At 50.2% G+C, this 21,282-nt stretch overlaps 8 protein-coding genes and 2 non-coding genes across 10 annotated transcripts; 4 read left to right on the forward strand and 6 right to left on the reverse strand.

Annotated features, from left to right (window-relative positions):
- Positions 1 to 1,434: 1,434 nt before the first annotated feature.
- On the forward strand, positions 1,435 to 2,385 carry CC1G_05544 (nudix-type domain-containing protein 1; the record flags this gene model as incomplete). Its single annotated transcript, XM_001838939.2, has 4 exons — positions 1,435 to 1,633; positions 1,716 to 1,746; positions 1,838 to 2,047; positions 2,163 to 2,385. 4 exons carry the CDS (start codon positions 1,435 to 1,437, stop codon positions 2,383 to 2,385), a joined length of 663 nt encoding a protein of 220 aa, XP_001838991.2.
- Positions 2,386 to 2,538: 153 nt separating this feature from the next.
- On the reverse strand, positions 2,539 to 2,621 carry CC1G_20246. The gene has a single exon. It is a non-coding gene; the product is annotated as a tRNA-Val (tRNA).
- A 328-nt stretch (positions 2,622 to 2,949) lies between these two features.
- CC1G_05543 (hypothetical protein) lies at positions 2,950 to 4,694 on the reverse strand (the record flags this gene model as incomplete). The annotated part of the gene is made up of 2 exons (XM_001838938.2): positions 2,950 to 3,408; positions 3,471 to 4,694. The coding sequence occupies 2 exons, from the start codon at positions 4,692 to 4,694 to the stop codon at positions 2,950 to 2,952; spliced, it is 1,683 nt and encodes a 560-aa protein (XP_001838990.2).
- Positions 4,695 to 5,554: 860 nt separating this feature from the next.
- Positions 5,555 to 5,627, forward strand: CC1G_20247. Its single transcript has one exon. It is a non-coding gene; the product is annotated as a tRNA-Val (tRNA).
- Positions 5,628 to 6,902: 1,275 nt separating this feature from the next.
- CC1G_05542 (hypothetical protein) lies at positions 6,903 to 7,805 on the reverse strand (the record flags this gene model as incomplete). The annotated part of the gene is made up of 5 exons (XM_001838937.2): positions 6,903 to 6,969; positions 7,069 to 7,138; positions 7,372 to 7,450; positions 7,486 to 7,695; positions 7,761 to 7,805. The coding sequence occupies 5 exons, from the start codon at positions 7,803 to 7,805 to the stop codon at positions 6,903 to 6,905; spliced, it is 471 nt and encodes a 156-aa protein (XP_001838989.2).
- Positions 7,806 to 8,830: 1,025 nt separating this feature from the next.
- On the reverse strand, positions 8,831 to 10,885 carry CC1G_05541 (magnesium ion transporter Mrs2; the record flags this gene model as incomplete). The annotated part of the gene is made up of 9 exons (XM_001838936.2): positions 8,831 to 8,906; positions 9,001 to 9,202; positions 9,322 to 9,543; positions 9,594 to 9,627; positions 9,712 to 9,862; positions 9,921 to 9,964; positions 10,148 to 10,276; positions 10,311 to 10,375; positions 10,504 to 10,885. The coding sequence occupies 9 exons, from the start codon at positions 10,883 to 10,885 to the stop codon at positions 8,831 to 8,833; spliced, it is 1,305 nt and encodes a 434-aa protein (XP_001838988.2).
- Positions 10,886 to 11,619: 734 nt separating this feature from the next.
- CC1G_05540 (hypothetical protein) lies at positions 11,620 to 12,509 on the forward strand (the record flags this gene model as incomplete). The annotated part of the gene is made up of 5 exons (XM_001838935.2): positions 11,620 to 11,817; positions 11,878 to 11,993; positions 12,049 to 12,088; positions 12,147 to 12,283; positions 12,344 to 12,509. 5 exons carry the CDS (start codon positions 11,620 to 11,622, stop codon positions 12,507 to 12,509), a joined length of 657 nt encoding a protein of 218 aa, XP_001838987.2.
- A 784-nt stretch (positions 12,510 to 13,293) lies between these two features.
- On the forward strand, positions 13,294 to 14,668 carry CC1G_15719 (hypothetical protein; the record flags this gene model as incomplete). The annotated part of the gene is made up of 4 exons (XM_002910244.1): positions 13,294 to 13,432; positions 13,669 to 13,688; positions 13,957 to 14,167; positions 14,451 to 14,668. The coding sequence occupies 4 exons, from the start codon at positions 13,294 to 13,296 to the stop codon at positions 14,666 to 14,668; spliced, it is 588 nt and encodes a 195-aa protein (XP_002910290.1).
- Positions 14,669 to 17,403: 2,735 nt separating this feature from the next.
- On the reverse strand, positions 17,404 to 19,911 carry CC1G_05539 (serine/threonine-protein phosphatase 2B catalytic subunit A1; the record flags this gene model as incomplete). Its single annotated transcript, XM_001838934.1, has 11 exons — positions 17,404 to 17,881; positions 17,947 to 18,066; positions 18,126 to 18,306; positions 18,357 to 18,577; positions 18,628 to 18,705; positions 18,757 to 18,896; positions 18,946 to 19,203; positions 19,260 to 19,358; positions 19,419 to 19,444; positions 19,503 to 19,713; positions 19,783 to 19,911. The coding sequence occupies 11 exons, from the start codon at positions 19,909 to 19,911 to the stop codon at positions 17,404 to 17,406; spliced, it is 1,941 nt and encodes a 646-aa protein (XP_001838986.1).
- A 219-nt stretch (positions 19,912 to 20,130) lies between these two features.
- CC1G_05538 (hypothetical protein) lies at positions 20,131 to 21,215 on the reverse strand (the record flags this gene model as incomplete). Its single annotated transcript, XM_001838933.2, has 7 exons — positions 20,131 to 20,255; positions 20,308 to 20,348; positions 20,404 to 20,734; positions 20,791 to 20,856; positions 20,910 to 20,935; positions 20,998 to 21,053; positions 21,111 to 21,215. 7 exons carry the CDS (start codon positions 21,213 to 21,215, stop codon positions 20,131 to 20,133), a joined length of 750 nt encoding a protein of 249 aa, XP_001838985.2.
- Between the last annotated feature and the right edge of the window lie 67 nt (positions 21,216 to 21,282).

Consider the following 21,282-nt stretch of genomic DNA (forward strand, 5'->3'; position numbering starts at 1 on the left):
ATCTGTCAAAGAGACCGATCATCAGCATGGCGTTCTCGTGAGAGAATAGAAGGACAAGTGTGCAGCCAAAAATAGCGCTCCTTAGTCCCCTGATCGCAGCCAAAAATAGCGCAGATCATGACGACCACAAGTAGTAAGCCTTAGAGCATCTAGATGCAGCCAAAAAAGCGCAAACTAGATTCTGGATGCAGCCAGAGACTAGCGCAAACCAGATTTAGCAATGCAGCCAAACAAGCGCAAAGCTAAAGCCTAACGGGGCTCATAACCTGTCGAGCAAACACTATCTAGCTAAGGTGGTCTACTCTAAGACTTACCAGGTAGAGAGTTGTGTGAGGCTAACTAGTGGCTAACTACAAGAGTTGTGACGAACTCTATCATCTATTCCAAGGCCAGGGAGGGCCGGTATTTATAGTTTACAGGAAGCGTGACAGATGTGACGTATACTACATAAATATGGAAGGTGTGACGGGTGAGTAAGCGAATGAGTCATCATGAGTAAGAATGAGCGATAATGACGCAATATGGTGCAAGTATTAGCACCTACTCCTGTGACGTTCCAGAATGTTCTACACTAGAATGTTCTAGAGTGTTCTGGACCAAGTCTCACTAATCTAATCTAATCTACGATATAATCTTCAGATAAGATAAGATAAGTTCAACATCGGTGTCGATGGATTAGTTAAATGTGGGTAGTTGGAGTGCGAGTCGAGCGAGTTTAAACGAGTGTAAGAGTGATGGTTTAAGCCCAGTAGGCGGGGCTCATAACCTGTTGTAAATAGAGGAATAAAAAACGATGGATTTTCGTGTTCTACAGAACAGTATTTATAGTAGCTACGAGACGTGATTGGTAAGTCATTGGAGCGCTCGATAAGCGCGTGTATAAGCGCTCGGGGAATTTCTAATAAAGTGGAAACATAAGAATGAAATAACTAATCTAGTGAGTAACGAGTCATCGTGTATCGACGAGAACATTCTCAACAGATCTTAATGAGAAAAGACACGGCCCATGCTCGTAAAGCATCCTGTGGCATCTCGACAAACAAAGAGATTTCTTTGTTTGTCTAAGCGTCCGGGATGCACGCCCTGATCTTTATTCTCATTTAATCTTTCATACCAATCCCCGAAAGAAATTCAAAATATCTTCTGATTAAATCTGCGGGATAGTGGCATTCATGCCCCTAGTGTATTGGCATGCATAGCCACGGATAAGCGCCCGTTTGAACGCAACAGCTGAGCTATCTGGCGCGTGTTTTCCTGAGAGTCGGGGGTTTATAAGTCATTCCTCTTTTTTCGTAATGGAGTGAGCCTGTCGGTGCGATGTTCTACTCTCAGGGCGTCTAGATCTGGTGCATGTCTTTATCATGATCAAAGCCAATCAAACCCCGAATCCGACGCGTCCCATACGGGGTTGCCCCCAGCTCTTCCACTTGCACCATGACCACGACTACACCACCTCAATCGCAGCTCACTGAAATCCCACCGGGCCTCTCGCCTCTCCCAATAACCCTCCCACCAGACTCCCACATCAAACCATTCACTAACGGGCCCGCCAATCCCGTCGAGTACGCGGGGTCGCCATGGCGCGAATTGCCCGTGCTAGTCAAGAAATATACAACGACTATTATCGTGCAAGGTGATAAAGTGCGTCATGTGTCTCCCACCGCAGCGTGAGCGAAAAGATTACTGACCCGAGTTGACAAAGTAGATCCTGTTAGGAATGAAGAAACGAGGCTGGGGAATCGGAAAGTGCGTACTCGAACTCTTCCATACCCCATTCTCAATCTACAACTACAACCAACTCAAAGCAACCCACATCCACTTCTGAAACCCTCTACAGATACAATGGCTTCGGAGGCAAAGTCGAACCAAACGAATCCTCTCTCGACGCAGCAAAACGAGAACTCCACGAAGAAGCAGGAGTAACAATCCCACCCACTCCAGGCTCTATAACACATGCTGGAACACTCCTCTTCCTCACTTCCTCCGTGGAATGGGCATTCCACATCGATATCTACCGCGTGGATAAGTTTGAAGGGGAGATCACAGAGTACGTTCTCCGTTATCACAGCTGATTGGGCCTCCAGGCCTTACTGGATCTGAATTTCGACTCTTCGAATTCCATCTCGCCGACCTGAGCTAATCCAAGCATTTTCCAACATCAGGTCAGATGAGATGAAACCAGAATGGTTCTCAATCAACCCAGAACCTTCAGTATCCAACGGCCTGCCTCCCATCCCATACGACAAAATGTGGGAGACAGATAGGTGCTGGCTGCCCCTCCTCCTCTCCAACAAGAAATTCGTCGGACGAGCGGATTTCGTTGGTGAAAAAGACCAATCTCGAGCCCACAAGTGGTGGTACGGTATCGTAGATTTGGATTCATAGATTCGAAAATTAGAATTGAGGCGCGGCGTGCTAAATTGGAGAAAGCTTGTAATCTTTCGCCGCATCTATGCGAAGAGTGTGTTGATCAACCCCTAAGGCAAGACACTAGGCGCTAGAAGCCACGAGGGGGGGTTGGTGTATGGAAGAAAAAAATGGTTGAACCCAGGATCGAACTGGGGACCTTCTGTGATCACATTCATGTGAGACAGAAATCATAACCACTAGACCATTCAACCGATACTGAAGCGTTTTGTTTTCCAATCACCTCTCGCATGTATATCATGATGGGACGGAGAGCGGATGAGGGCCACGGCAGGAATGCGAGACGATGCAACAGGCGGCTAATAGCATGCGGATGGGATTTGAACCCTACCTTTTGGCAACCTCATTTGTTCTGGCATGAAGAAGAAATGGGTCCTTCACACCAGAACCTCTACTATAACCAGACGAATGCAAAGGATAAGCTATTCGTATCCAAAGAGTTGGGGTATCGATATAGGCGCCATTGGAGGATCAAGCGCGGTGAAAAATGCTAGTACCACAGCCCCACAGCCCCCGACCGGTTCAATCTGAAAACTCTGGGTGTCGAATTTTATACCTCTCCATAGCCTTCTCCCAAGTCCCATCATAATCAAACTCCAATAGATGCAATATGCGACCCTCCACGTATTCCGCCACGATCTCTTTTTCCAACTGTTCGTCGACCTGAACGTGCCACTTCCACACCTTTTTTGTCCTTCCCGACCCTCCACCTGGCCCTGACCCCTCATCCACCTCTACCCCCCTTGTCCACCGGATACAATCGTTAACTACGACCATTTCCATCCGAGGTGACGTCTCAGACAGTCCCGAAATGAGCGAATACTGATAGGTGAGATGGGCGGGAAACAGATAGTCATTCTCTCCGTGGGTGCGTTGAGGGAGGTCGTATGGCGTGCGACAGGGCGGAGAGGTATCGGTTTTGAACAGGAAGACGCGCGGCAGGTTTCTCCAAAACAGAAAAATCCCCGGATCAGGAAGAATCTGGCAAAAGAAGTGATTAAATCTCTGAACGACGTATCAATGCATTGAATGTGAATACTGACGGAACGGGCAGGCGGGTCTGTGTGGTCCGAGAAAGTGGAGTCCACGGTGAACGACTCGAGGCACTTCAGCGTGCCCATCACATTAACAGACATTAGCGCCCGGGTTACGCGGGCGTCGAAGGGCACCATCACTCGTTTGATATTCTTTGAAGACTGATTCAAAATGGCCAGCACATTAGTGTCGCTATAGCTGAGAATGCGGATGGATGTGAGAGGGCGTCCAGGAACAAATCGCTCGAGCAAGTACTCGTCGCACTCAAGGTGAGTCAGGTGTGGAAGCATCGACGGGCCATCCGTTTCGGGAGCTGGCGACAGGTCCAAATCATCGAAGACATCCGGTTTAGAAAAGGGAAGCGACAAAGAGCGCAAGTTTGGTAATCGTTTGAAGAACCGGGCGGTGATTTGGACGTCCTTCGTGTATCGTAGGTCGAGGTGTCGGAGAGGGAGTGCAGGGATGAGAGGAGTGGCGAGAATGTTCATAATTGAGCCAGTGAAACAGGTCGTAAGGTGTACCAAATGCGAATGCGATATCGACTCTGAAAGGAGATTCATCATCGCAAAGTTCTCGTCGTCCTTCGGTTCATTGTCAGTCGTGAGGACCAATTTCTTCAACTTGAGCGATGAGTCTGAGAGTTTCGTAAACTGTCTGCGGTGTTTGGTCCAGTCGGATACTTTCTCGTTTGGGGAATCGGGTAGAAAGGCGCATTCGTGGACTGTCAAGCTTTCGAGGCCCTGGGAAAGGGAACCGATGGTATGAAGGAAGGAAGGAATCATGAGCGGGGTATCGAACAAGGATAGGGAAGTGAGATTTTTCATGTGTCGGAGAGAGCCGAAGTAGATTTTGAGGAAGGCCCTGGAAGCCCACGCAAGGGAGTGCATGTCATGATCAGTCGCTTCGTCGCGACGGTTAACCTTTGACGATGAACTTGATGCTCCAAAGAACTCGTCATATTCAAGTTCGTTGTAACAATCGCCGTTACTGTCGTCTTCGCTGTCCCCGTCACTGTCGTTGAACTCATCGGTGTTGTCGTCCTCGTTGGATGAGCCCTGTGGTTCTATCCACGAAGTAAAGGCACAGTGCCGCACATAGTTGGCGAACTCCCGCCCTTGACCTTTATTCTGTACGACAGATCTCGCGAAAGCACTGTGGTTCTGGGAACTTGCACTGGCACTGGAGGATGTGTCGCCAGAGAAGACCAGGACATTGAATATCCTGGGAAGCATGAGGAAGCAGAAATATCGACAAACGAGGGATAGATTTCCTAATTCCCTTCGAACCGCAGGAGGAGGAGGTTTGGGGATGCTCTTGTCGTCGATGCGAGTTGACTGAGACACGGTGGCTGGTATTCCTTCATCTCGTTCGGAGTCATCGCTATTTTCATATTCGTTTGAACTTGAAGGGACAACAAGTTCGAAGATTTTCAAATAGATTTCGGGTGGGATAGCTGGTAACTGTTGGCCTGCTTCATTCCTTCTCACAGGACCTGCAGGCGGCGTTTTATATTTAAATTCTCGTGCGTCTGCAGAACTACTTACTGCTCCAGTACAGAGCCATGTCTAGCCCCTGCTCGACACAAAGCGGCTGGTGAGTATTGAGTGATGATAATAGCGAAGAACTTCAGAAGGAACCAAGAAGGAACAAGCAAAGTTCGACTCCCCAAGCTCAGTTGCTGCGATTCACTTTCCGCCACCCCGGATCATTCGGCGAGAGCTGTCCAGAAGTCCTCGTGGGTTGCAACAGTCGAGCGTAAAGCAGAAAGCAGGCAAATACTGAATGGTCACTGTTGACTGGGCAATCGGAAATGACGGCTGAGGTACGCCAAGAAGTCTGCATTCAGTCCGAACATGCATTCCCTCAACAGAAGGATTTCTTCCATTATTCAAGGGGACAGACCTTCGAGGTTGACTTTCTGAATGGTTTCAACCTAGAGATCAGGAGATGAGCCTGAACATACCTGCCCGTAAAGGGTAAATAATTTCTCGAAGCTGAAGGGAAGCCTTCAAGCCAGTCACCTTGTAGTCGGGCGCAACGTTCAGTAGTAGCAATTAGATCCCTGGGGCCAAATGTGAAGATCCCTATTACCGGTTCAATGGTCTAGTGGTTATGATTTCTGTCTTACACACAGAAGGTCTCCAGTTCGATCCTGGATTGAACCAACTTTTTGTTTCTTCCTAATCGTTTCTTTTACTATTCAGCCTCAGCGTCTCCGAGTCCTAAACGAGATTTGGTCCTTTCGGTGAAAATCGTGGGTTAACCCTACCCGTCTGCCTGACACGACGCAGTCCTGGCCTCTAACTGCCCTTTTTTGATGAAATGGTCTGCCTGATGGAAGCCTCCTTGCGAGGCCTGTTGTTGTGGCAGCATCAGGGCAGCATACAGATCAAAGGTCCGTGGGCCAAGTGGACCACGTTTACGGAGAGGGTTCCTACGGCACGCGCTTACCTCGATGCATACGCGGTGTCTGCAGAGCCGGTCAGCCGCGTCCAGTCAATTACTTCTTAGCTTTTGTCGGGGCTCTGCTACTGTTATAGGCAAGTGTCTCTATACAAGGCTCGCCAAAGAACGAATGGCTCGAGGCCATTGCGTACCATGCGTTCTCCAAAAGCAATGTGGCGGCTCCGATCTGACCATCCATTGGGCCTCTAATTTCCCTGGGAGACGGCCCGTCCCTGTGGCAATGGTATTTTTCACCCTTTTGTTCTAACTGATTTAGAACATGCAGGTTGAAAGTCTGGATTCCGAGCAAGGCGGCGGCGTGTTTGGAGGATGGTACAAATTGGCGCCCCTTCGGCCGAACCTGGTTTCTCTGCACACTGGCACGCACCATCCATGGCGATCGCATGGTATCAGAGAGTGTTTGTATGCGCACCTTGAATGGTGTGTTCGTTTCACGCCTTGGGCCCTGCGGACTGGTTTCCAGGAAATAGCGGGTTACTCGGTGGCTGCCAACATAAGGCCTTTCCACGGACCAACCTTGCACCGTTCATGTAGGCTCCCCATGACGCATCATATTGGAGTGTCCTCCTCATTTCTACCCGCGATGACCATCGTAGACCCTCTGAACCGCTTTGCATGACGAACATCCATCGTAATGCAACGGGTAGCTTCCTTAATATCCGCCCGGCGGAGGCAGGGGACGGGACGGTATTATGGAGCCAATCTTTATTGCAAGTGGTAGTGATCTAGGGACGCAGAGAAAACTCGCATTGAAACGACGAATTCTTTTGGGAACCCTCTCAGCTGGCTGAGCACGAGCCATCTTTGACGTTATCCGACTCGGACGCGACCTTCTGATTGCTATTCAAGACGCACCTGCCTTTGAGACTCCCTTCTATACCCAACTCCAAGCTCTATCGCTACCAATGGAAGTGGAATAACACTTTGCTGCGCCTGATATATCAACTTCCCATCCGGATCTTGACACTTCTCATTCAGATCTTTGGGGAAGTACGGGACGCTGGTACCGATTCCAGAAGATCATCGATAGGCCGATATCGACTGCACAACCTGCCGGTATCCCATCCCTCGGAGATGAGACCTACAGCTTTGCCCTCGTCTCATATACATGGAGTCATGCCACCAGGTCAGCCTACAAACCTCTCACTCATAGCGACAATGAACTCGCCTCCATCAAGGTCTACCAGTGCCCTTCCGAAGTTTCCGTAAACTATTATTACGCATTTGATTCCGACAGTCAGATGCTGGTAAGGCTTTCTGTTCACGGTCATAAGCTAGCCCGACGGTGTCGTGCTGAAACTTTGGAACATTCCATAAACTGGAATTTGTTTCGTCTCGTCACATTAGATTTGTTCGGGGACATTAAGATGTCTCTAAGCTCCGGGGTCATCACTATGAAGCCCAGGCTAGGCTGGAAAATCGGTGTAAAGGCATTTCCGTCACCAGGGTGACTTGGACCGAAGATGGGCGAATCAAAGACCCTGCATAGTTGTGATTGGTATCCCTTCGACATCCTGACAGTCTAATGTACGGTCCCGTCAAGGCACGGAAACTCACTCCTCGAGGATAGAAAACGTTGCGGCAACCTTCAATCTGTTCACTCTTCACGCCGTCACCCTCGAGGATGGAATGATTGAAGCCCGCCCATTTCAACCCTAATGCTAATGACAGCAACATCGGGCTCATAACAAGTTCCTTCTCTGCATTCAACTTCGAGGGAAGTTGCTGACTTGAAGAATCAAGCGTCATCATAGGCCAAGGTGAAACCTAAGATAACGGTGCCCAGGCTCTAGGAAGCCTTTAACTACCGACAGGAGCTGTTATTAACAGACATTCAGTCGCGGAGCTAGCAAGGTAGTGGTCTGACCGATTGACATGGCGCTATTGCCCCCCACCGATGACCAATGAAATCACCTTCTCTCTCCATTCATCTGAGTGTGGGGAAGAACGCACGCCATCCTTATCTGAAGAATCGACATCGATTGCGTCGATTCCTCAGTGAGAAGCCGCATACACGCCTCGGTTATACAGTGCCTGCGGGTTGCTCCAAGTCAAGGCGTTTGCTCCATCTCCAAGGACGACTACGAGTACAGAACCTTTGAACGACGATCATACACCTAGCCGGGGAAACGAGTGACGGATTCTGTCACCTCACCGAGCGCTAAAGAATCGCTACTTTGCTTTAGCAATTCACGCTCCGAGGAGATAAGCAAGCCCCTGCATCCACAAGCGCGCCGCCGATGTGAAGCACGGCCAGGCCTGTACTTAGTATTCATCAGAACCCGACAGGAACATGGAAACCCGAAACAAAGGGCTTATCCTCTTCCCACCAACGTGGAGTGCTCTGACTGGAGGAACGTAAAAAACAGAGTGAATGGAGAGGGGTGGTGCCATCAGCGGCGATTTCATTTGCGACTCGCAATCCAGAGTCTGTCAGCCCCAGATTGCACGCCTCGACGGAAACAGAAACAGTGTGTACATACAATGCCGGTCATTAACTCCCGATTGCACATGTGGTACTGTACCTATAGGCTTTTCCCCAAATCACGTTCCCTCGTCCTCGATAAGGTTACACGTTCGTCCTTAGTGTCGAAGAATCGGATCGGGGTGTGTGATCCGGAGATGAGCCTAGTCTATGGGCTCGGAATGGTGATGGTGAGACACTGGGGGTGGTGTAACAAGTCCGAGAAGTGACGAATTGAGCAGGGGTGATGCATATATCGTCCCGGATATAATAGAAAGAGAGCTGCTGGGGATCGGCAGAAGGTTGGTTTCGAACTGCCTTATGGGATCCAGGCCGCTAGGCCAGAGGAAATGAGGCTGCAGCACGCTGATGTATTCCTGTTGAGATCATCGTCATGTAGAGACTGAGTGGCGAGGTTATTAGGGTGTGGGTTCGGCGTTAATCGGTCAAGACCACCCTCCCGTATCTCGTTTGCGGAGGGGGAGAGGGAGGTACGGTTTCCTCGTAGGCCGAGCTGAACTTGAGCTGAGTCCAATTCTGCGGATCCTGGACAGACTGGACGGGAAACGTTGGCGAAAGGTAATACAGGAAGCAAAGAATGGACCTACGTTCGCAGTCCTAAAGCGGCCACAAAAGCAGTAACTCCGACGGACACTCCTGAAAAGATGAAGAATGCGTAGGGGTGTTCCTCCAGGTGACTCGTCAACTGCCAATCGAGATCAACTTCTCGATAAACGGGAGCGCCAGCATCACGTACGTTCATTCCGAATAAACCGGCCACGAGTGCGCCAGTACCGATTCCTAAGGTAGCTATAGATACCTGTCATAGCTGTGGTTAAGGTCGTTCATCTGGTAGGACGAGAAAGGGGGCGTACTTTTAGATCAAGCGTAAGCAACGCATTGCGATTTGAGTCTAGAATGAGCTCTACTATTTCTTGAGTCGATTGAACGTTCGCCTGGGGTAGCATTCATCAGTATTTGTACCGTAGGACCGAGAGGTTCCCTTACTTCTATAGTCTCTGCCTCGTTTACGATTTCCTCTACCTGCTTCGAGAATGATTCAAGAAGAGTCTCGAGGTCCTCGTGGTCATTAACCGCTCGTGTGACACCGTTCTTCTTGTCAGTGAGGTGCATAGCGTTCATGTCCTCATCTACATTGGATTTAGCAATATACCGCTTGGATATTATGGGTGGTAATAACCTTGAGTTAAAATTTCATCGATTGCCTCTTCAACCTAGGGTAAGCCAAGTCAACCTTGTGTTCAAAGAGTGATTGACAACATATGACGGACCAGCTGGGCTCTGTTCTTGAAGCTCACTAATCGACGAGAATAATGGAGAAGCCGTTTGAACCGGTCACGGTCGATGTTGTCCTCCATTTCAGCCAGCAGCCCGCCGACAAGGTTTCTGATGAACACCATCTCCGCTTCCAGCGCGCTGAGGACGGAGAGCATGATGGACTCTATTGCTCTTTAGGAAAGGATATGAGTTCAGCCTGTTGGAAACACTGTCAGGTTGCGGAGCTTACCTGAACTCATAAGGCAAGCCAGAGCCCTTGGCTTTCAAATTATGCTAATGATGCGTCAGTAACGAGCTCAGGCGATCGGTAACTTCGCTGCCTTACTTCGAGGTGGTATAGGAATACCGAATGTAACCTTGAATCTGCAGAACCATAGGTGTCAAACAAAACTACAGCATCCGTCTTCACGAGGGCGCGAATGTGGAGAATATTGATCTGTACCAAGGTGAACTGACCGCCTTACACTGGACATAAAGTGGCACTGACCAGAATGGCTTCTTTCCGAACAAGAATAGTAGGGACCAGATTTGGTACCCTCGAATCGATTTTCCGAAGGTCACGAGTCTGTCATCGACATGAGGCTTCTAGAAAACATAGTCGTAAAGGGGCTGAACGTACGTGCAAACGGTGTTCTGCACAGATGTCGGACTTCTTGAATTGGCCCGATATTGTCTTGACATTGCCTGGTCATTCTGTATTAGCTTCTAAGGTCCATCCGTGACCATATGAAAGCCAACCTTCAGCGTCGAGCACAGTGCCTGGACAGTCCGGGGTAAGCTGCGGGAAGACTGAGATGTTGGTATTGACTCACAGCGAAGCATGAGCTCTGCCGGCTGTCGACCCTTCATGACCTTGTCCAGTATTGCAGCTCTCGTCGCGTCCTCCTGGTCTTCTTGTGCGTCGTCTTCGGTTGGTGTCCGCTTTCCCTTGGCCAGCCAGGATATCCCCCTCGTGTTGGTGGAAAGATATGGGTTGGAATAAAGACCAATACGACATGATGGAGCCCTTAGGATGGCCCCAGGCGAATAAATAGACTTGTTGAGGAGTCTGCAAGCGGGAGTTCCACTCCGTTGAGAATTCTGAATCTGCCGCGAAATTGGTAACGTCGACGAGGTTGGGCCGGTGATATAGGCTCTGGCGCCCTTATCTGGCCTTACATTGCTTTCGCAAAGTCTCCAAAAGGCCCTATGCATACGCAACCAGCCAGAAAGCCACGAACGCTGCGGCAAAATGAGGACGACTGCACGGTGAATCGCAGTGAAGACGAATCTTGGCAGTCGCAGCCGTGACCAAATCACGGGAACGAACCCACCGTGTGAATCTCCAACTTTAGCCTCGTCCCAGGACCCAAACTCTCGTCTGCTGTTCCTGATCCAAATCGATGTTCCTCGTTGCAGCGCTGTAATTTCCCCGCACTATGTCATCTTATATGGCAGGATCGACCCTCACAAATACCCAGATAATGGCCCCGATCTATCCATCTATGATTTGTTTTTTCTCTTTTAAAAACCACAGAAATTGAGGGATGGGGACACGCCTCGTTCTCGAAGACATGCAGCGGTAAGCTTCGGAGAACCCATCTACGTCCATATACCCTAGCTGACTGGAGGTTTCTAGACCCTTTTAATGGCTTGTGAGATTGGCGTTCAAGCTTTCCATGAAGACCCTTCGGGAAGCACTGCTAACAAATCGTATTCCTGCCAAAAACGTTGCGGAAACGTGTAGCAGGTCATTTTCGATCAAGCGGACAATTCCGTCTTCGGCGTAAGATGAAGACATGATCTGTGATCCAGGCGTCTGCTGATACTCCCATTGCAAACCTGGAGCCTGAGAGGCTTCCTTCCTGTGGGCTCATATTACGCATTTAATGATCGCTCCTTCTCTAAGTTCTTCGATTGAAACCGCTGGACCTCCTGGTCCTTTAAATATGGACCTCCACTTACCGTCCTTCTCCCCCATCAAAACGACCTTCACTCCCCCACCTCTCCCTCTCTTCGACATGGACATTAACAGATTGGTCCAAGCCGCTGCAGCTCTCTCCTCTGTCCTACAAAGTCATAACATTCGACATGCTTTCTACGGAAGCATGTTCCCCGCATTATTGGCTAGACACCCTGCCAGTGATGTAGGTATCCTGCGTCCTAGGCGCCCGGTGCTGTCGCTGACCCCATGTCCGACTACCCAGGAGATCTTTTGCATCGTCGAGGGTGGCCTGACGCAGGCGCACCCGTTCCGACGCGTCCGTGATGCTGTCGCCGGTAGTGAGAACCTCACAGTCATGCATTCCACATGGACAAACCGGTACGTTACTCATATTCTCTTATCCCCTAAGAACTGTGACCTGATTTCCCTTCAGACTCCATGTCACTTACCGAGGATTCATTCCGGTCATCGACGTAAGTGATGGAGCGATTACCCGGACACCGTCATGCGTCTAATCCCCTCGCCTTCTAGATTGAAATTCTCCCCGCTGGCGAAACGGGACCACGAATACTCGACAATAGCGCAGTGATGAAGTTGCCAAACGCCCCGGGCGTGCCTTTCCTTACCTACTCAGAATTCATTCGCGCCAAGCTGAAGTCCTGGATGATGTGAGTTGACTTTATGCCCTCGAGCGATAAACACTTCAAATCTTATCGATTTATTCGCAGTCGTGGTTCGGAACGAGATGCCCAGGACATCATCTTCGTGCTTGGTCGTTATTGGGACCGTGTTGATATGAACCGAATACCTGACCAGGATATGAACGTCTTCGCAACCAAAAACAGCACGGCAGCACCGGCTTGGACAGCGCTACGAAGGAAATATGGGATGTGACCCATTTCGAAGCGCGCGTTTTGTGCTCTCGACTAGGCCACCATGTCGCGATCCCCCCTTCGTAATCAGCTGACAGCCTTCAAATGTCTTCTGAAAATCCCGTTCAACGGGGAGCCAGCTGTCCTCATCCTCAATCGACATTGCATAATCATGGACATAATTATGGGCAACTTTGTAGTAATAACTTGGGCATAATATCGTGAACTGTATCATATTTAACCAATCTCACCACAACTGACTATATAAAGCTCGAACGGGATATCTTGTACCTCTTGTGTGCGTGATACCTGGCTGCCAAGGACCATCCGCTAACTAACACGCCCTTTCAGCTCGATTCACATCCTGTCTATTAAACACTTCCAAGAAATCCTTAGGGCCTCGAGCTCATATCGATAGTCATCTCTGTTCAGTCCCAATAGTAGGCGATAGACCGGGAGCCGGACTTGAAGCTAACAGCAAACTGACAGGCCTTGCAGCAGCAACGTCCGAAGGATGGCAGGTGATCACTTCCGCTATACAAACCTATGAACCATTCCAATAGACCCCAAGACGTTCCTTCTGAGATCCGGGAAAGACTCAAGGCCGCAAAGGTACCCAAAGTTATTACCCATCAGAGCCACCCGTCCGCTGACCTCATCTCGTTCCGGAGAGAACCTTTGAGGTAAGTCTTCAAAGTCGATGGAGTCAGTTGACAGCCACCGCTCATAGTCGCATCGGCCTCGTGCCGTTACGGATTCCAAGTCCGATGGCATTGGGATCTGCAATGCATCCAGGAGGATGAAATATGAGCCCGGGAGGAGACGAGAAAGTTGGAGACCCCAACGTGTACTCAGAAGGGACCTCCACATGCCAGGATGAGGAGCGAGGACGTGCCTTCTCAAAGTTTGATTGGGAGTTCACTTCTGGCGAGCTTCGAATCGCAAGTAAGCTCATCGCGAGCTGATATTTCTTCACTCTCACGCAGAACTTGATGGTTTTCTGGCGGCCTGTGTGACTAGCTGACCAAAGAACGCTGGGGGGCGCGCACTAGTTGCCGGGAAAGCTGTGAATTCAAACGCGTATTGGCCCTCGTTACAGTATGAACAATAGTAATGGGTCCCAAAGATAGCTTCGCTTGCGGGTACAGGTTGGACTGAGATCTATGAGCTGCTGTCACCAGACGGAGGGAGGCACGGCTCCGTAAAGGCGCGCTCATAAACAGAAGTCCTCGCCCTTGGACATACTCTGAACGCCACAATGTACGAATGGGGTGAAGCGTGTCAATTGAATGAACAGGTAAACAGCAAGAAGTTACGAACTCCGACTGAGATGACACCTATGCTGGCCGGCTCTGTACTTACCAGGAATACCCCTCCAATGAAGGCCTAGTTGCAACAACACATCCTGCATCCTGCGGCGCAATATGGTGTTGATGTGGCAAATCCTTCCTAAATAAGGTCGCAAACAGACCAAGTGCGTACTTTCCGGTCCAGAGTCCGTCCAGAAGCCCTTGAGCAACACGCCGTCCCCGGGCGGTACAGCTTGGCCAGTGGTAAAAATAACGCAAACTCCCAGGAGTCCGAACGACATATATGCGCCATGGTGTGACTTTGTGAAGGAAACTGAAGGTATGACTTCAAATGACGGAGATCTGAACCAGAACAAGGGAAACGTGTTAGGTAGGCTGCATCATGGGTCCGTGTCAGGCAAGTGTCAAGAGTTCGAAGAGAACGGATTGTCCTTGCGGTGAATGGTATGACGCAGGTGGGCGACCGATTTGTTGCCGTGATAAGTGTATGGTGGTGGAACCATTTGCCGCCGTTGCCGTTCAACCAGGTGCACCTTGGAAGACCAAGAGTCGGTGGGTGCTCCAGAAGGGTTATGAGGTCGTCAGACGGACAAGCCAGACAAGAGGAAGCCCCGGGTAACTTGATGCATATGTTGGGTGCTGAATCCTGATAGAGAGCCAAGCCAGTCTAACTGAGATAAGGCAGTGGAATGAGAACACAAAATCCATTCTATTCGCAGAAGTCATAGCATCGATAAGGTGGGCATCCAGTCGAAGAAGGTACCCTTATCATTGCCGAGGTAGATGTCCTGGATTGGAGGGCATAAGACACGCAAACCTTCGCATCCTGGCCGCCGGTTCCGGTGGATTCTATTCCATCGGAGCGAGATAAGGTCCAAGAGGAAAGAGATAGATGTTCGGCCAATAAAGCTAAGATAACAGGTTCTTCCGCATGTTTCGAAGCCATTGTGTCCGCTCAAGACGTCGCAGCCAAGTTGAATGCTCTCCAGGACTAACCAAGTTCAAACTCAACTTCCAAGTTTGCGACATGGAGAATCGGAAGAACCCGAAATCTTTAAGGCGGAGATGAAGATGGCACAGCCACTGGGATCGGCAAGTCGGACAAGGATGCCAGTTCTAGCAACTTAGATCTAGTCGACCTCGACTGCTACCAAATTCCCGAAGGCCACTGTCGATTTGCGACTAGCACAGTAAGCAAAGGATACCTGTTTCCCATGCGTGCTGCACAAATCCACGTTAAATTAAGGAGTACATTTCTCTTCAAATGAGAAATGATTCTGTTACTGATCCAGCTCTCTTCTGACGCAGTCATCTTGGGTTTTGACCCATTTAACCCGCCCTGTCCTATGAACAGATCTCTATCAAGTATCATTTGCCAAAATTGGCGCTGAAAGCTGCGGTCAGGCTCGCTTCCACCGCATCGAGCAGCCTCGTGGTCGGTGGTCTCATTGTCGCGAATTCTCCGTGGGCCCTCCCAAAGTCTCGTTGGGGGGTTGGACGAGCTGGTCCATCCAACACTTATTTCAATTAGAAAACAAGCCCCGTGAGGCTCAACTTGTACTGGGGGACAATATAGCCCACTTGCGCGAGTCTCCGTCAGTATCGCGAAAGAGCAGGTCTTCCTCTCTGATTTCCAAGCACAATTGACACCTCCATCACTGGCACAGCAACCCTCATTCCGGTCAACCACAGTACGCTTGTTCCATGACCCCTCTATGGAAACTCTTCTCTCCTCATTTTAGTCGATCTGAAACAACTATCCGCGGTGGAAGCAATATGTTGGGTCTAACCCAAGTAGCACCTGCGTCGGCCTCAGTCACTAATGACACCATGCCCAGTGGTATCCCGAAACAACGCCCACGAAATCGACCTCAACTCAACAAATGAACGAACGCGCGACATTTACCGACGACCGTTGCCCAACACGCCTTGAACGTGGCCTTCCGAGTCAAACGTGCCTTTCCAGATGTCTTAACTTGGCTAGCCGCTCTGCATGCATCCAGGACACAACCTCCTACAAGCCCGTGCCAAAAGCGACTTGGATCGAATCTACAGGCCCCAAGTCCATCTCCTGCCAACGGTGACCATATCTTTTTCATGAAAACCGCCGGCCGCGGTCTTCCCCCAAGCTAAATTGGCATCCCGTCCAAGTCATCGGTCGCAGCCATCGAGATCACATTCAGGCCTCTGGATTCTGGCACGCGATTGAAGAGCTTGGACATGCAGGACGAGCGTCAGACCTCTCGTAATACATTACGATTGCATGGTGCTTTGATTTATATTTAGGACGAGTCACCTGCAGGCAAAACTTCAACTTGGGGAGATCCTCCCGGTCAGCAGCAGCAGCCTCCGAATCGAACACCTACAGCCCGCAGCAACTTCTTCAGTGGGACTAAGGTCACATTACATCTGAAAGCCGACAACACCCTTCCAGTGGCGCCCATGTACTCGTCTTTCGAAGTCTTTTTGCTAGTAAGAGGTTTCGCCCAGCCAACTTGTCAAGGGGCGGCGAACTCTTAAAAGCATTGGTGCTGCTATTTATTCCCTCCCGACTCCACTCCCAACTCCCAACTCGCGAAGACGCGGCTATTGAAGTCTGGTTCGTATAAGGTTTCCGAACATTGGGTCAAAAACTGCATCAGTCCCGCCCGACTAGACGGAGGAGATTCCTTCCTCTCCCTCGCTGCAACTCCAGACTTCGGACTCCGAAATCCCCTCCCGCGAAGATATCTTAGAGCGACGTTTACAGTCCTCATGCACGTCAGCTTCCACCCAACTGCCGACACAACAGCTCGATCGACTTGGCTTGTAATAAAAGAGGGTCCATTCGTTTAAGCAATTCCGAGCTCGAGTCAGATCTCAGTGACACCCAAATAGGCTCGTCCAGTGGACAGCACTTGAGCGCATTGAACACTGACATTCGACATTGACAGAAGAAATCGAACTCGGCATGCCGGGGTACCTTCTCAGCCGTTCAGCAGTTTGAAGTAGGGGTACCCGTACAGCGCGCCTTCTGTACCTTCTCTATCCGTAGCTCTGAAGAGGCAACTACGACCCCACATGCTCGACCTGAACTGAAATCCACAATCTGTCATCCACAAAAAGAAGTTATTAAGCTAAACTCGTAAAGTCCGAACCAAAGATCCGTACCGTGTATACAGAAAAGAGGGCGCCCTCCAAGGGGAACTCCGGTATATACTGCAATTGCATTTTATCCCAAAACCACCATGGTCTTTGGCCACGAGCTAAAAAGAAGCACTTCACAAATAGGATTAAAGGACCCAAAAGAACGAAACAACAACAGAGAACATATGCATGTATACGTAGTAGTACTAGGTAGGTAAACGGGATTAAAAAAAAAAGAAATCATCAAAAAGAGGACAAAGTACTTTGCTGTCAAGAATTGAACATTGAATCCTACTTGAACCCCAAAAACTTATCATCATCATCAATCATCATCGCCAATCGAATCAAATCATGACAAGGAAGCGACGGACGAATCGCAGAAGAGCGGGTGTATCTATCCTAGCCAAAACGTGTACCAACAAAAACACACACACCGCAGCCCTCCCCCACCGCCCATCTCAAAGGAAAAAGACAAGCAGATTATCGTCCAGGTCCTTTCTTCGCCGCATCCACCGAAGACCCCGCAAGTCTGCTTGCGATCCCGTCAACATCCTCATCCTCACTCAGTTTTTCGTTCCCCTCCAAAACGCCTTGAATGAGGGACATCGTGCTCTCCAAGCTCCTTCTCCGAGTACTGGGACTGGTCATCGTAGTACCCAAACTAGCCTGCCTCGAGTGACCACGCTTGAACCCTCCAATAGTCGGGCTGGGGCTTCCACCAACAGGAGACGAGCCACCCGTCGTCGACGTGCTGATCCGCGACAGGGGCGTCTGGGGATCGGCCATGGCCTTTTCCAAACCGGCGTTGACACCGTTCGCGGAGAAGGGCGGTTGCTCTTGGGCTTCGGCCGGCGTGGCGGGGATGGAGGACGAGGACGAGATGAGGGCACGACCTTCCTCGGAGTCGGCGTCGAACAGCTCCGGGGGTAGACGTTCGTTTTCGATATCGGAGCGGCGACTGTAAGATCCCAACGTCGTTCGTCAGATTCACCAATAGACATGAAAAAGGCATGTTCCACGCACGCGTCTTCGAAACCGTTGATGGCCTCCTTGATACCCTCGGTCCCAGATGCCAAAGTACCATAAGGAAGCTTGGTTGATCCGGAAACTGCTTTGAGTTCCGACACCTTCTCCGACTCCTCTCTGCGATGCAACGATTAGAAATGGGGTTGAAACAAGAAAGCAAACAATGTTTGTCATACCGAAGAAGAGCAAAGACACGCGCCATGCGGCCGACGGCCATGATTTTATTCTTGATAATCTTTCTCCGTTCCGCCGACTCTTCAGCTGCAGCCGTGGGCGAGATCAAGGCAAGATCCTCATCAGGCTCCTCGAGCTCTTCCTTTGTGCATGTGTTGAGCACAGCGACCAACATGTCGGTGACTAACTTCCTATCAGCGAACAAGTCAGAAAGACGATAAAGGGGTACCCACTCTTTTCTCCAACGAATGGCAAACTCCAGGTGAACACGTCCATGAAATTCGGAAGCCAGTAGGGATGTGGGGTGCAGTTAAACTGTCTGATGTTCATCACATTGCTTTCGTACTTGAGTACGGCGGCCTTGTTGTTGTAAACGTCGAGATAGTTAGGGGCAGAGAAGATCGTCATGACGGAGGGGAAGCCAGTTGCTTTGGTCTTGCGATACATGCGATAGCTATTCACGTATGAGTGGGTGATGAAACGATACAGTCGAGGGAGACATACCCTGCATCCTGGGCTTCGTGTGCACGAATAATAGACAGGAGATTGTTCCTCTCGAGGAACTGGCAAGCGGCTTGGTACCTGGAAAGCGAATTACAAACGGGCCACGCCTGACAAACTGATCGCACTCACGTGAAGAAGTACGAGCAGCCGCGAACATGATTGTGCAAGAAGCTCTCCGACGTTTTCTCTGTTCCAAAGTCTTCGACAGGATCCGCCCACAGGATGTCGCACATGAGACCATGGGTGGGTGGCTCTCGGAACCGGTCAATCTATGAAACGATAAATATAACCATCAGTGCCAGATAACGCTCGACTTACGTTACGGAGGTCGTCGAGGGTGTTGAGCTCAGGGGACAAGCCGCCGTGGATACAAAGGAACTGTTTGTTCATGACGGCGGCCAGGGGTAGTGCACAGAAGGACTCCATGCAGGCATCGTAGACGCGTTCAGAGTACTTGTGTTTGCATTCCAATTTGAAAGTGAAGTAGTCGGTGAGATGGCGACATTCGTGGTTTCCTCGGAGGAGGAAAAGGGTGTCGGGGTACCAGATTTTGAGTGCCCATAGGTAGAGGACACACTGGGGAACGAATTACCAACGTGAAGGAGAAAATATCATGCGGGAGGGGGACGCACCTCGATACTGAAATACCCCCGGTCCACGTAGTCCCCAAGGAAGAGATACCGAGTATCGGCAGGGCTACCTCCAACCTCGAACAATTTCATGAGGTCGTACTGGAAAGGTAACGACTATCAGCCAAGCTGTAGCATCCTCGCTGTGGCAGAGAAACGCACGTATTGTCCATGAATATCGCCACATACTGCGATTGAGATCGATTCAGGGTTTGGGTCGTCGATAACGAGCGAACAAGGACGAACCGGTGATGGGCGCATCGACCTGGAGAACGTTGGGCTCCTTCCTCAATATTTCTGTGGCCTTTTCCAATATCCACAACGCTTGCTCCTCTGTTAGTCTGCCCTCGCGATAAAAGTGATTCTTGAGGAACGCGATGTCGGGTTTTGTCTGATCTTGGCCTCCTCGATTCCAGAACTGCTCTGGCGTCGGTTTGTGCATAGCCGGTGCTTGCACCTATCATTCGTCCCCAAAGAACGGCTGTATGAGCCGCCAGCGACGACAAAGAAAAAGCAAACGACATACATCCTTGACCACTCGTTCCTGTGTGCTAATAACGTTGCCATCCTCCAGGGTGTGCTGTGTAAAGTCGATGTCGGGGAGCTGGTCCTTTGTACGAATCTTCTCAATCGCCCTTTCGATATGTGTGCTCATTGTCGGAGCGTTGTGTTGGTGTGACGAGAAAGGGTGGCCAGGACGTGGTGGAGGGACGAAGGCAAAGGGCAAATGATGCGCACCGCAAGCGTGCACCACGATCAGATTACAAGCTCCATTCCAAGCACACAAGCTCAGGGTTCTGTCGTCCGCACAGCGGCTTTTGATCTTGGCGATGTTCCTCAGGAGAATAAAATATTCCTCTATCTATGTACAATGCTATGGAAAGTAGATCGCAAGCACATGTTTCGCAACGTTAAAGCCCAATAATGATACCACATAGGCTGTGAATAAGGGCAGCAGGGGCGATAACAGCAATTCTGTCCGTACTAGGAACGGAAGCGCTGCAACCAGTGTCAGAATCACCTCTCCATCTACAGCTTAACAGCAACTCACCATTCAGACCTAGGTACACACCATAGGTGTATTGGCAGAAGCTATAATTAACCAGTAAGCCCGAGAGTACTTGGCAGACATCAACGAGTCACTTACGCAACGAGGTACAGGGTATTACCGACCCAGAGACATACCCAGTTGTCTCTGAGGACGATAGGGAGCAGGAATAGCTGAGCAAGGTATAGGGTAAGGTAAAGAGGGAAAAATGCGTTGGTGTGAACGTCGAAAGCATATGCCCATTCGACAAACGAATCCGCTGGCGTCGAGTGAGACGGCGGAGACAAAAGAAGTCGGTTTGCAGTGAACCACAGGATGGTCGCCATCAGGATACCCGAGAGAAGGAAATCGCGGAGGATCATGACCGCTGCCAACCCCAGCATTTGCAAGGGATTGTACGAGTACACCAGACCCCATATAACAGCTGAAACTGCACAGGAATATGAGCGACACGGTGTCTGGTCCAACCATCGGATGTAAGCTCACCACACAGGCATGCTGCTACGAGCACCAGTATAGCTGGGTCATCCCGTGCCCATTGATTTTTCGTCTCTGAGAAAAGGCCAATCAATTACAGCCCCAAAGCCAATCGAAAAAAGCTTTACGTTTGTGAAAGTATACGTTCCGATACCTGCAGGAACAGCACGGGTCAATATCATTCTTCGTCCCTGCACCACAAAGTTGGCAACTTACACTCTTTTGGGGGCCAAGCAAAGGTATGTCAACTGCCATGCGGCCAGTTCAAAATCCTGTAAAACCCGTTAGACCACCAGTCACACAAACGAGTACAGCCATTTAACAGCTACCATTTGCTGGAATCTATGTAACCGCTTGAAGATTAGAGGAACGCGAAACGAGTTGGACGGTCGGCCGCCATCTTCAAGGGAGTACGAGCTGGTTGGCAGGACCATGCCTGGGTCGTGTAATCGTGGGCGCCTGAGGACAGCCAGAATATCGTCGTTGACGTCGTCGTTGAGG

This window comes from Coprinopsis cinerea, assembly GCF_000182895.1.
Source record: "Coprinopsis cinerea okayama7#130 chromosome 11 map unlocalized cont3.11, whole genome shotgun sequence".
NCBI lineage: Eukaryota > Fungi > Basidiomycota > Agaricomycetes > Agaricales > Psathyrellaceae > Coprinopsis > Coprinopsis cinerea.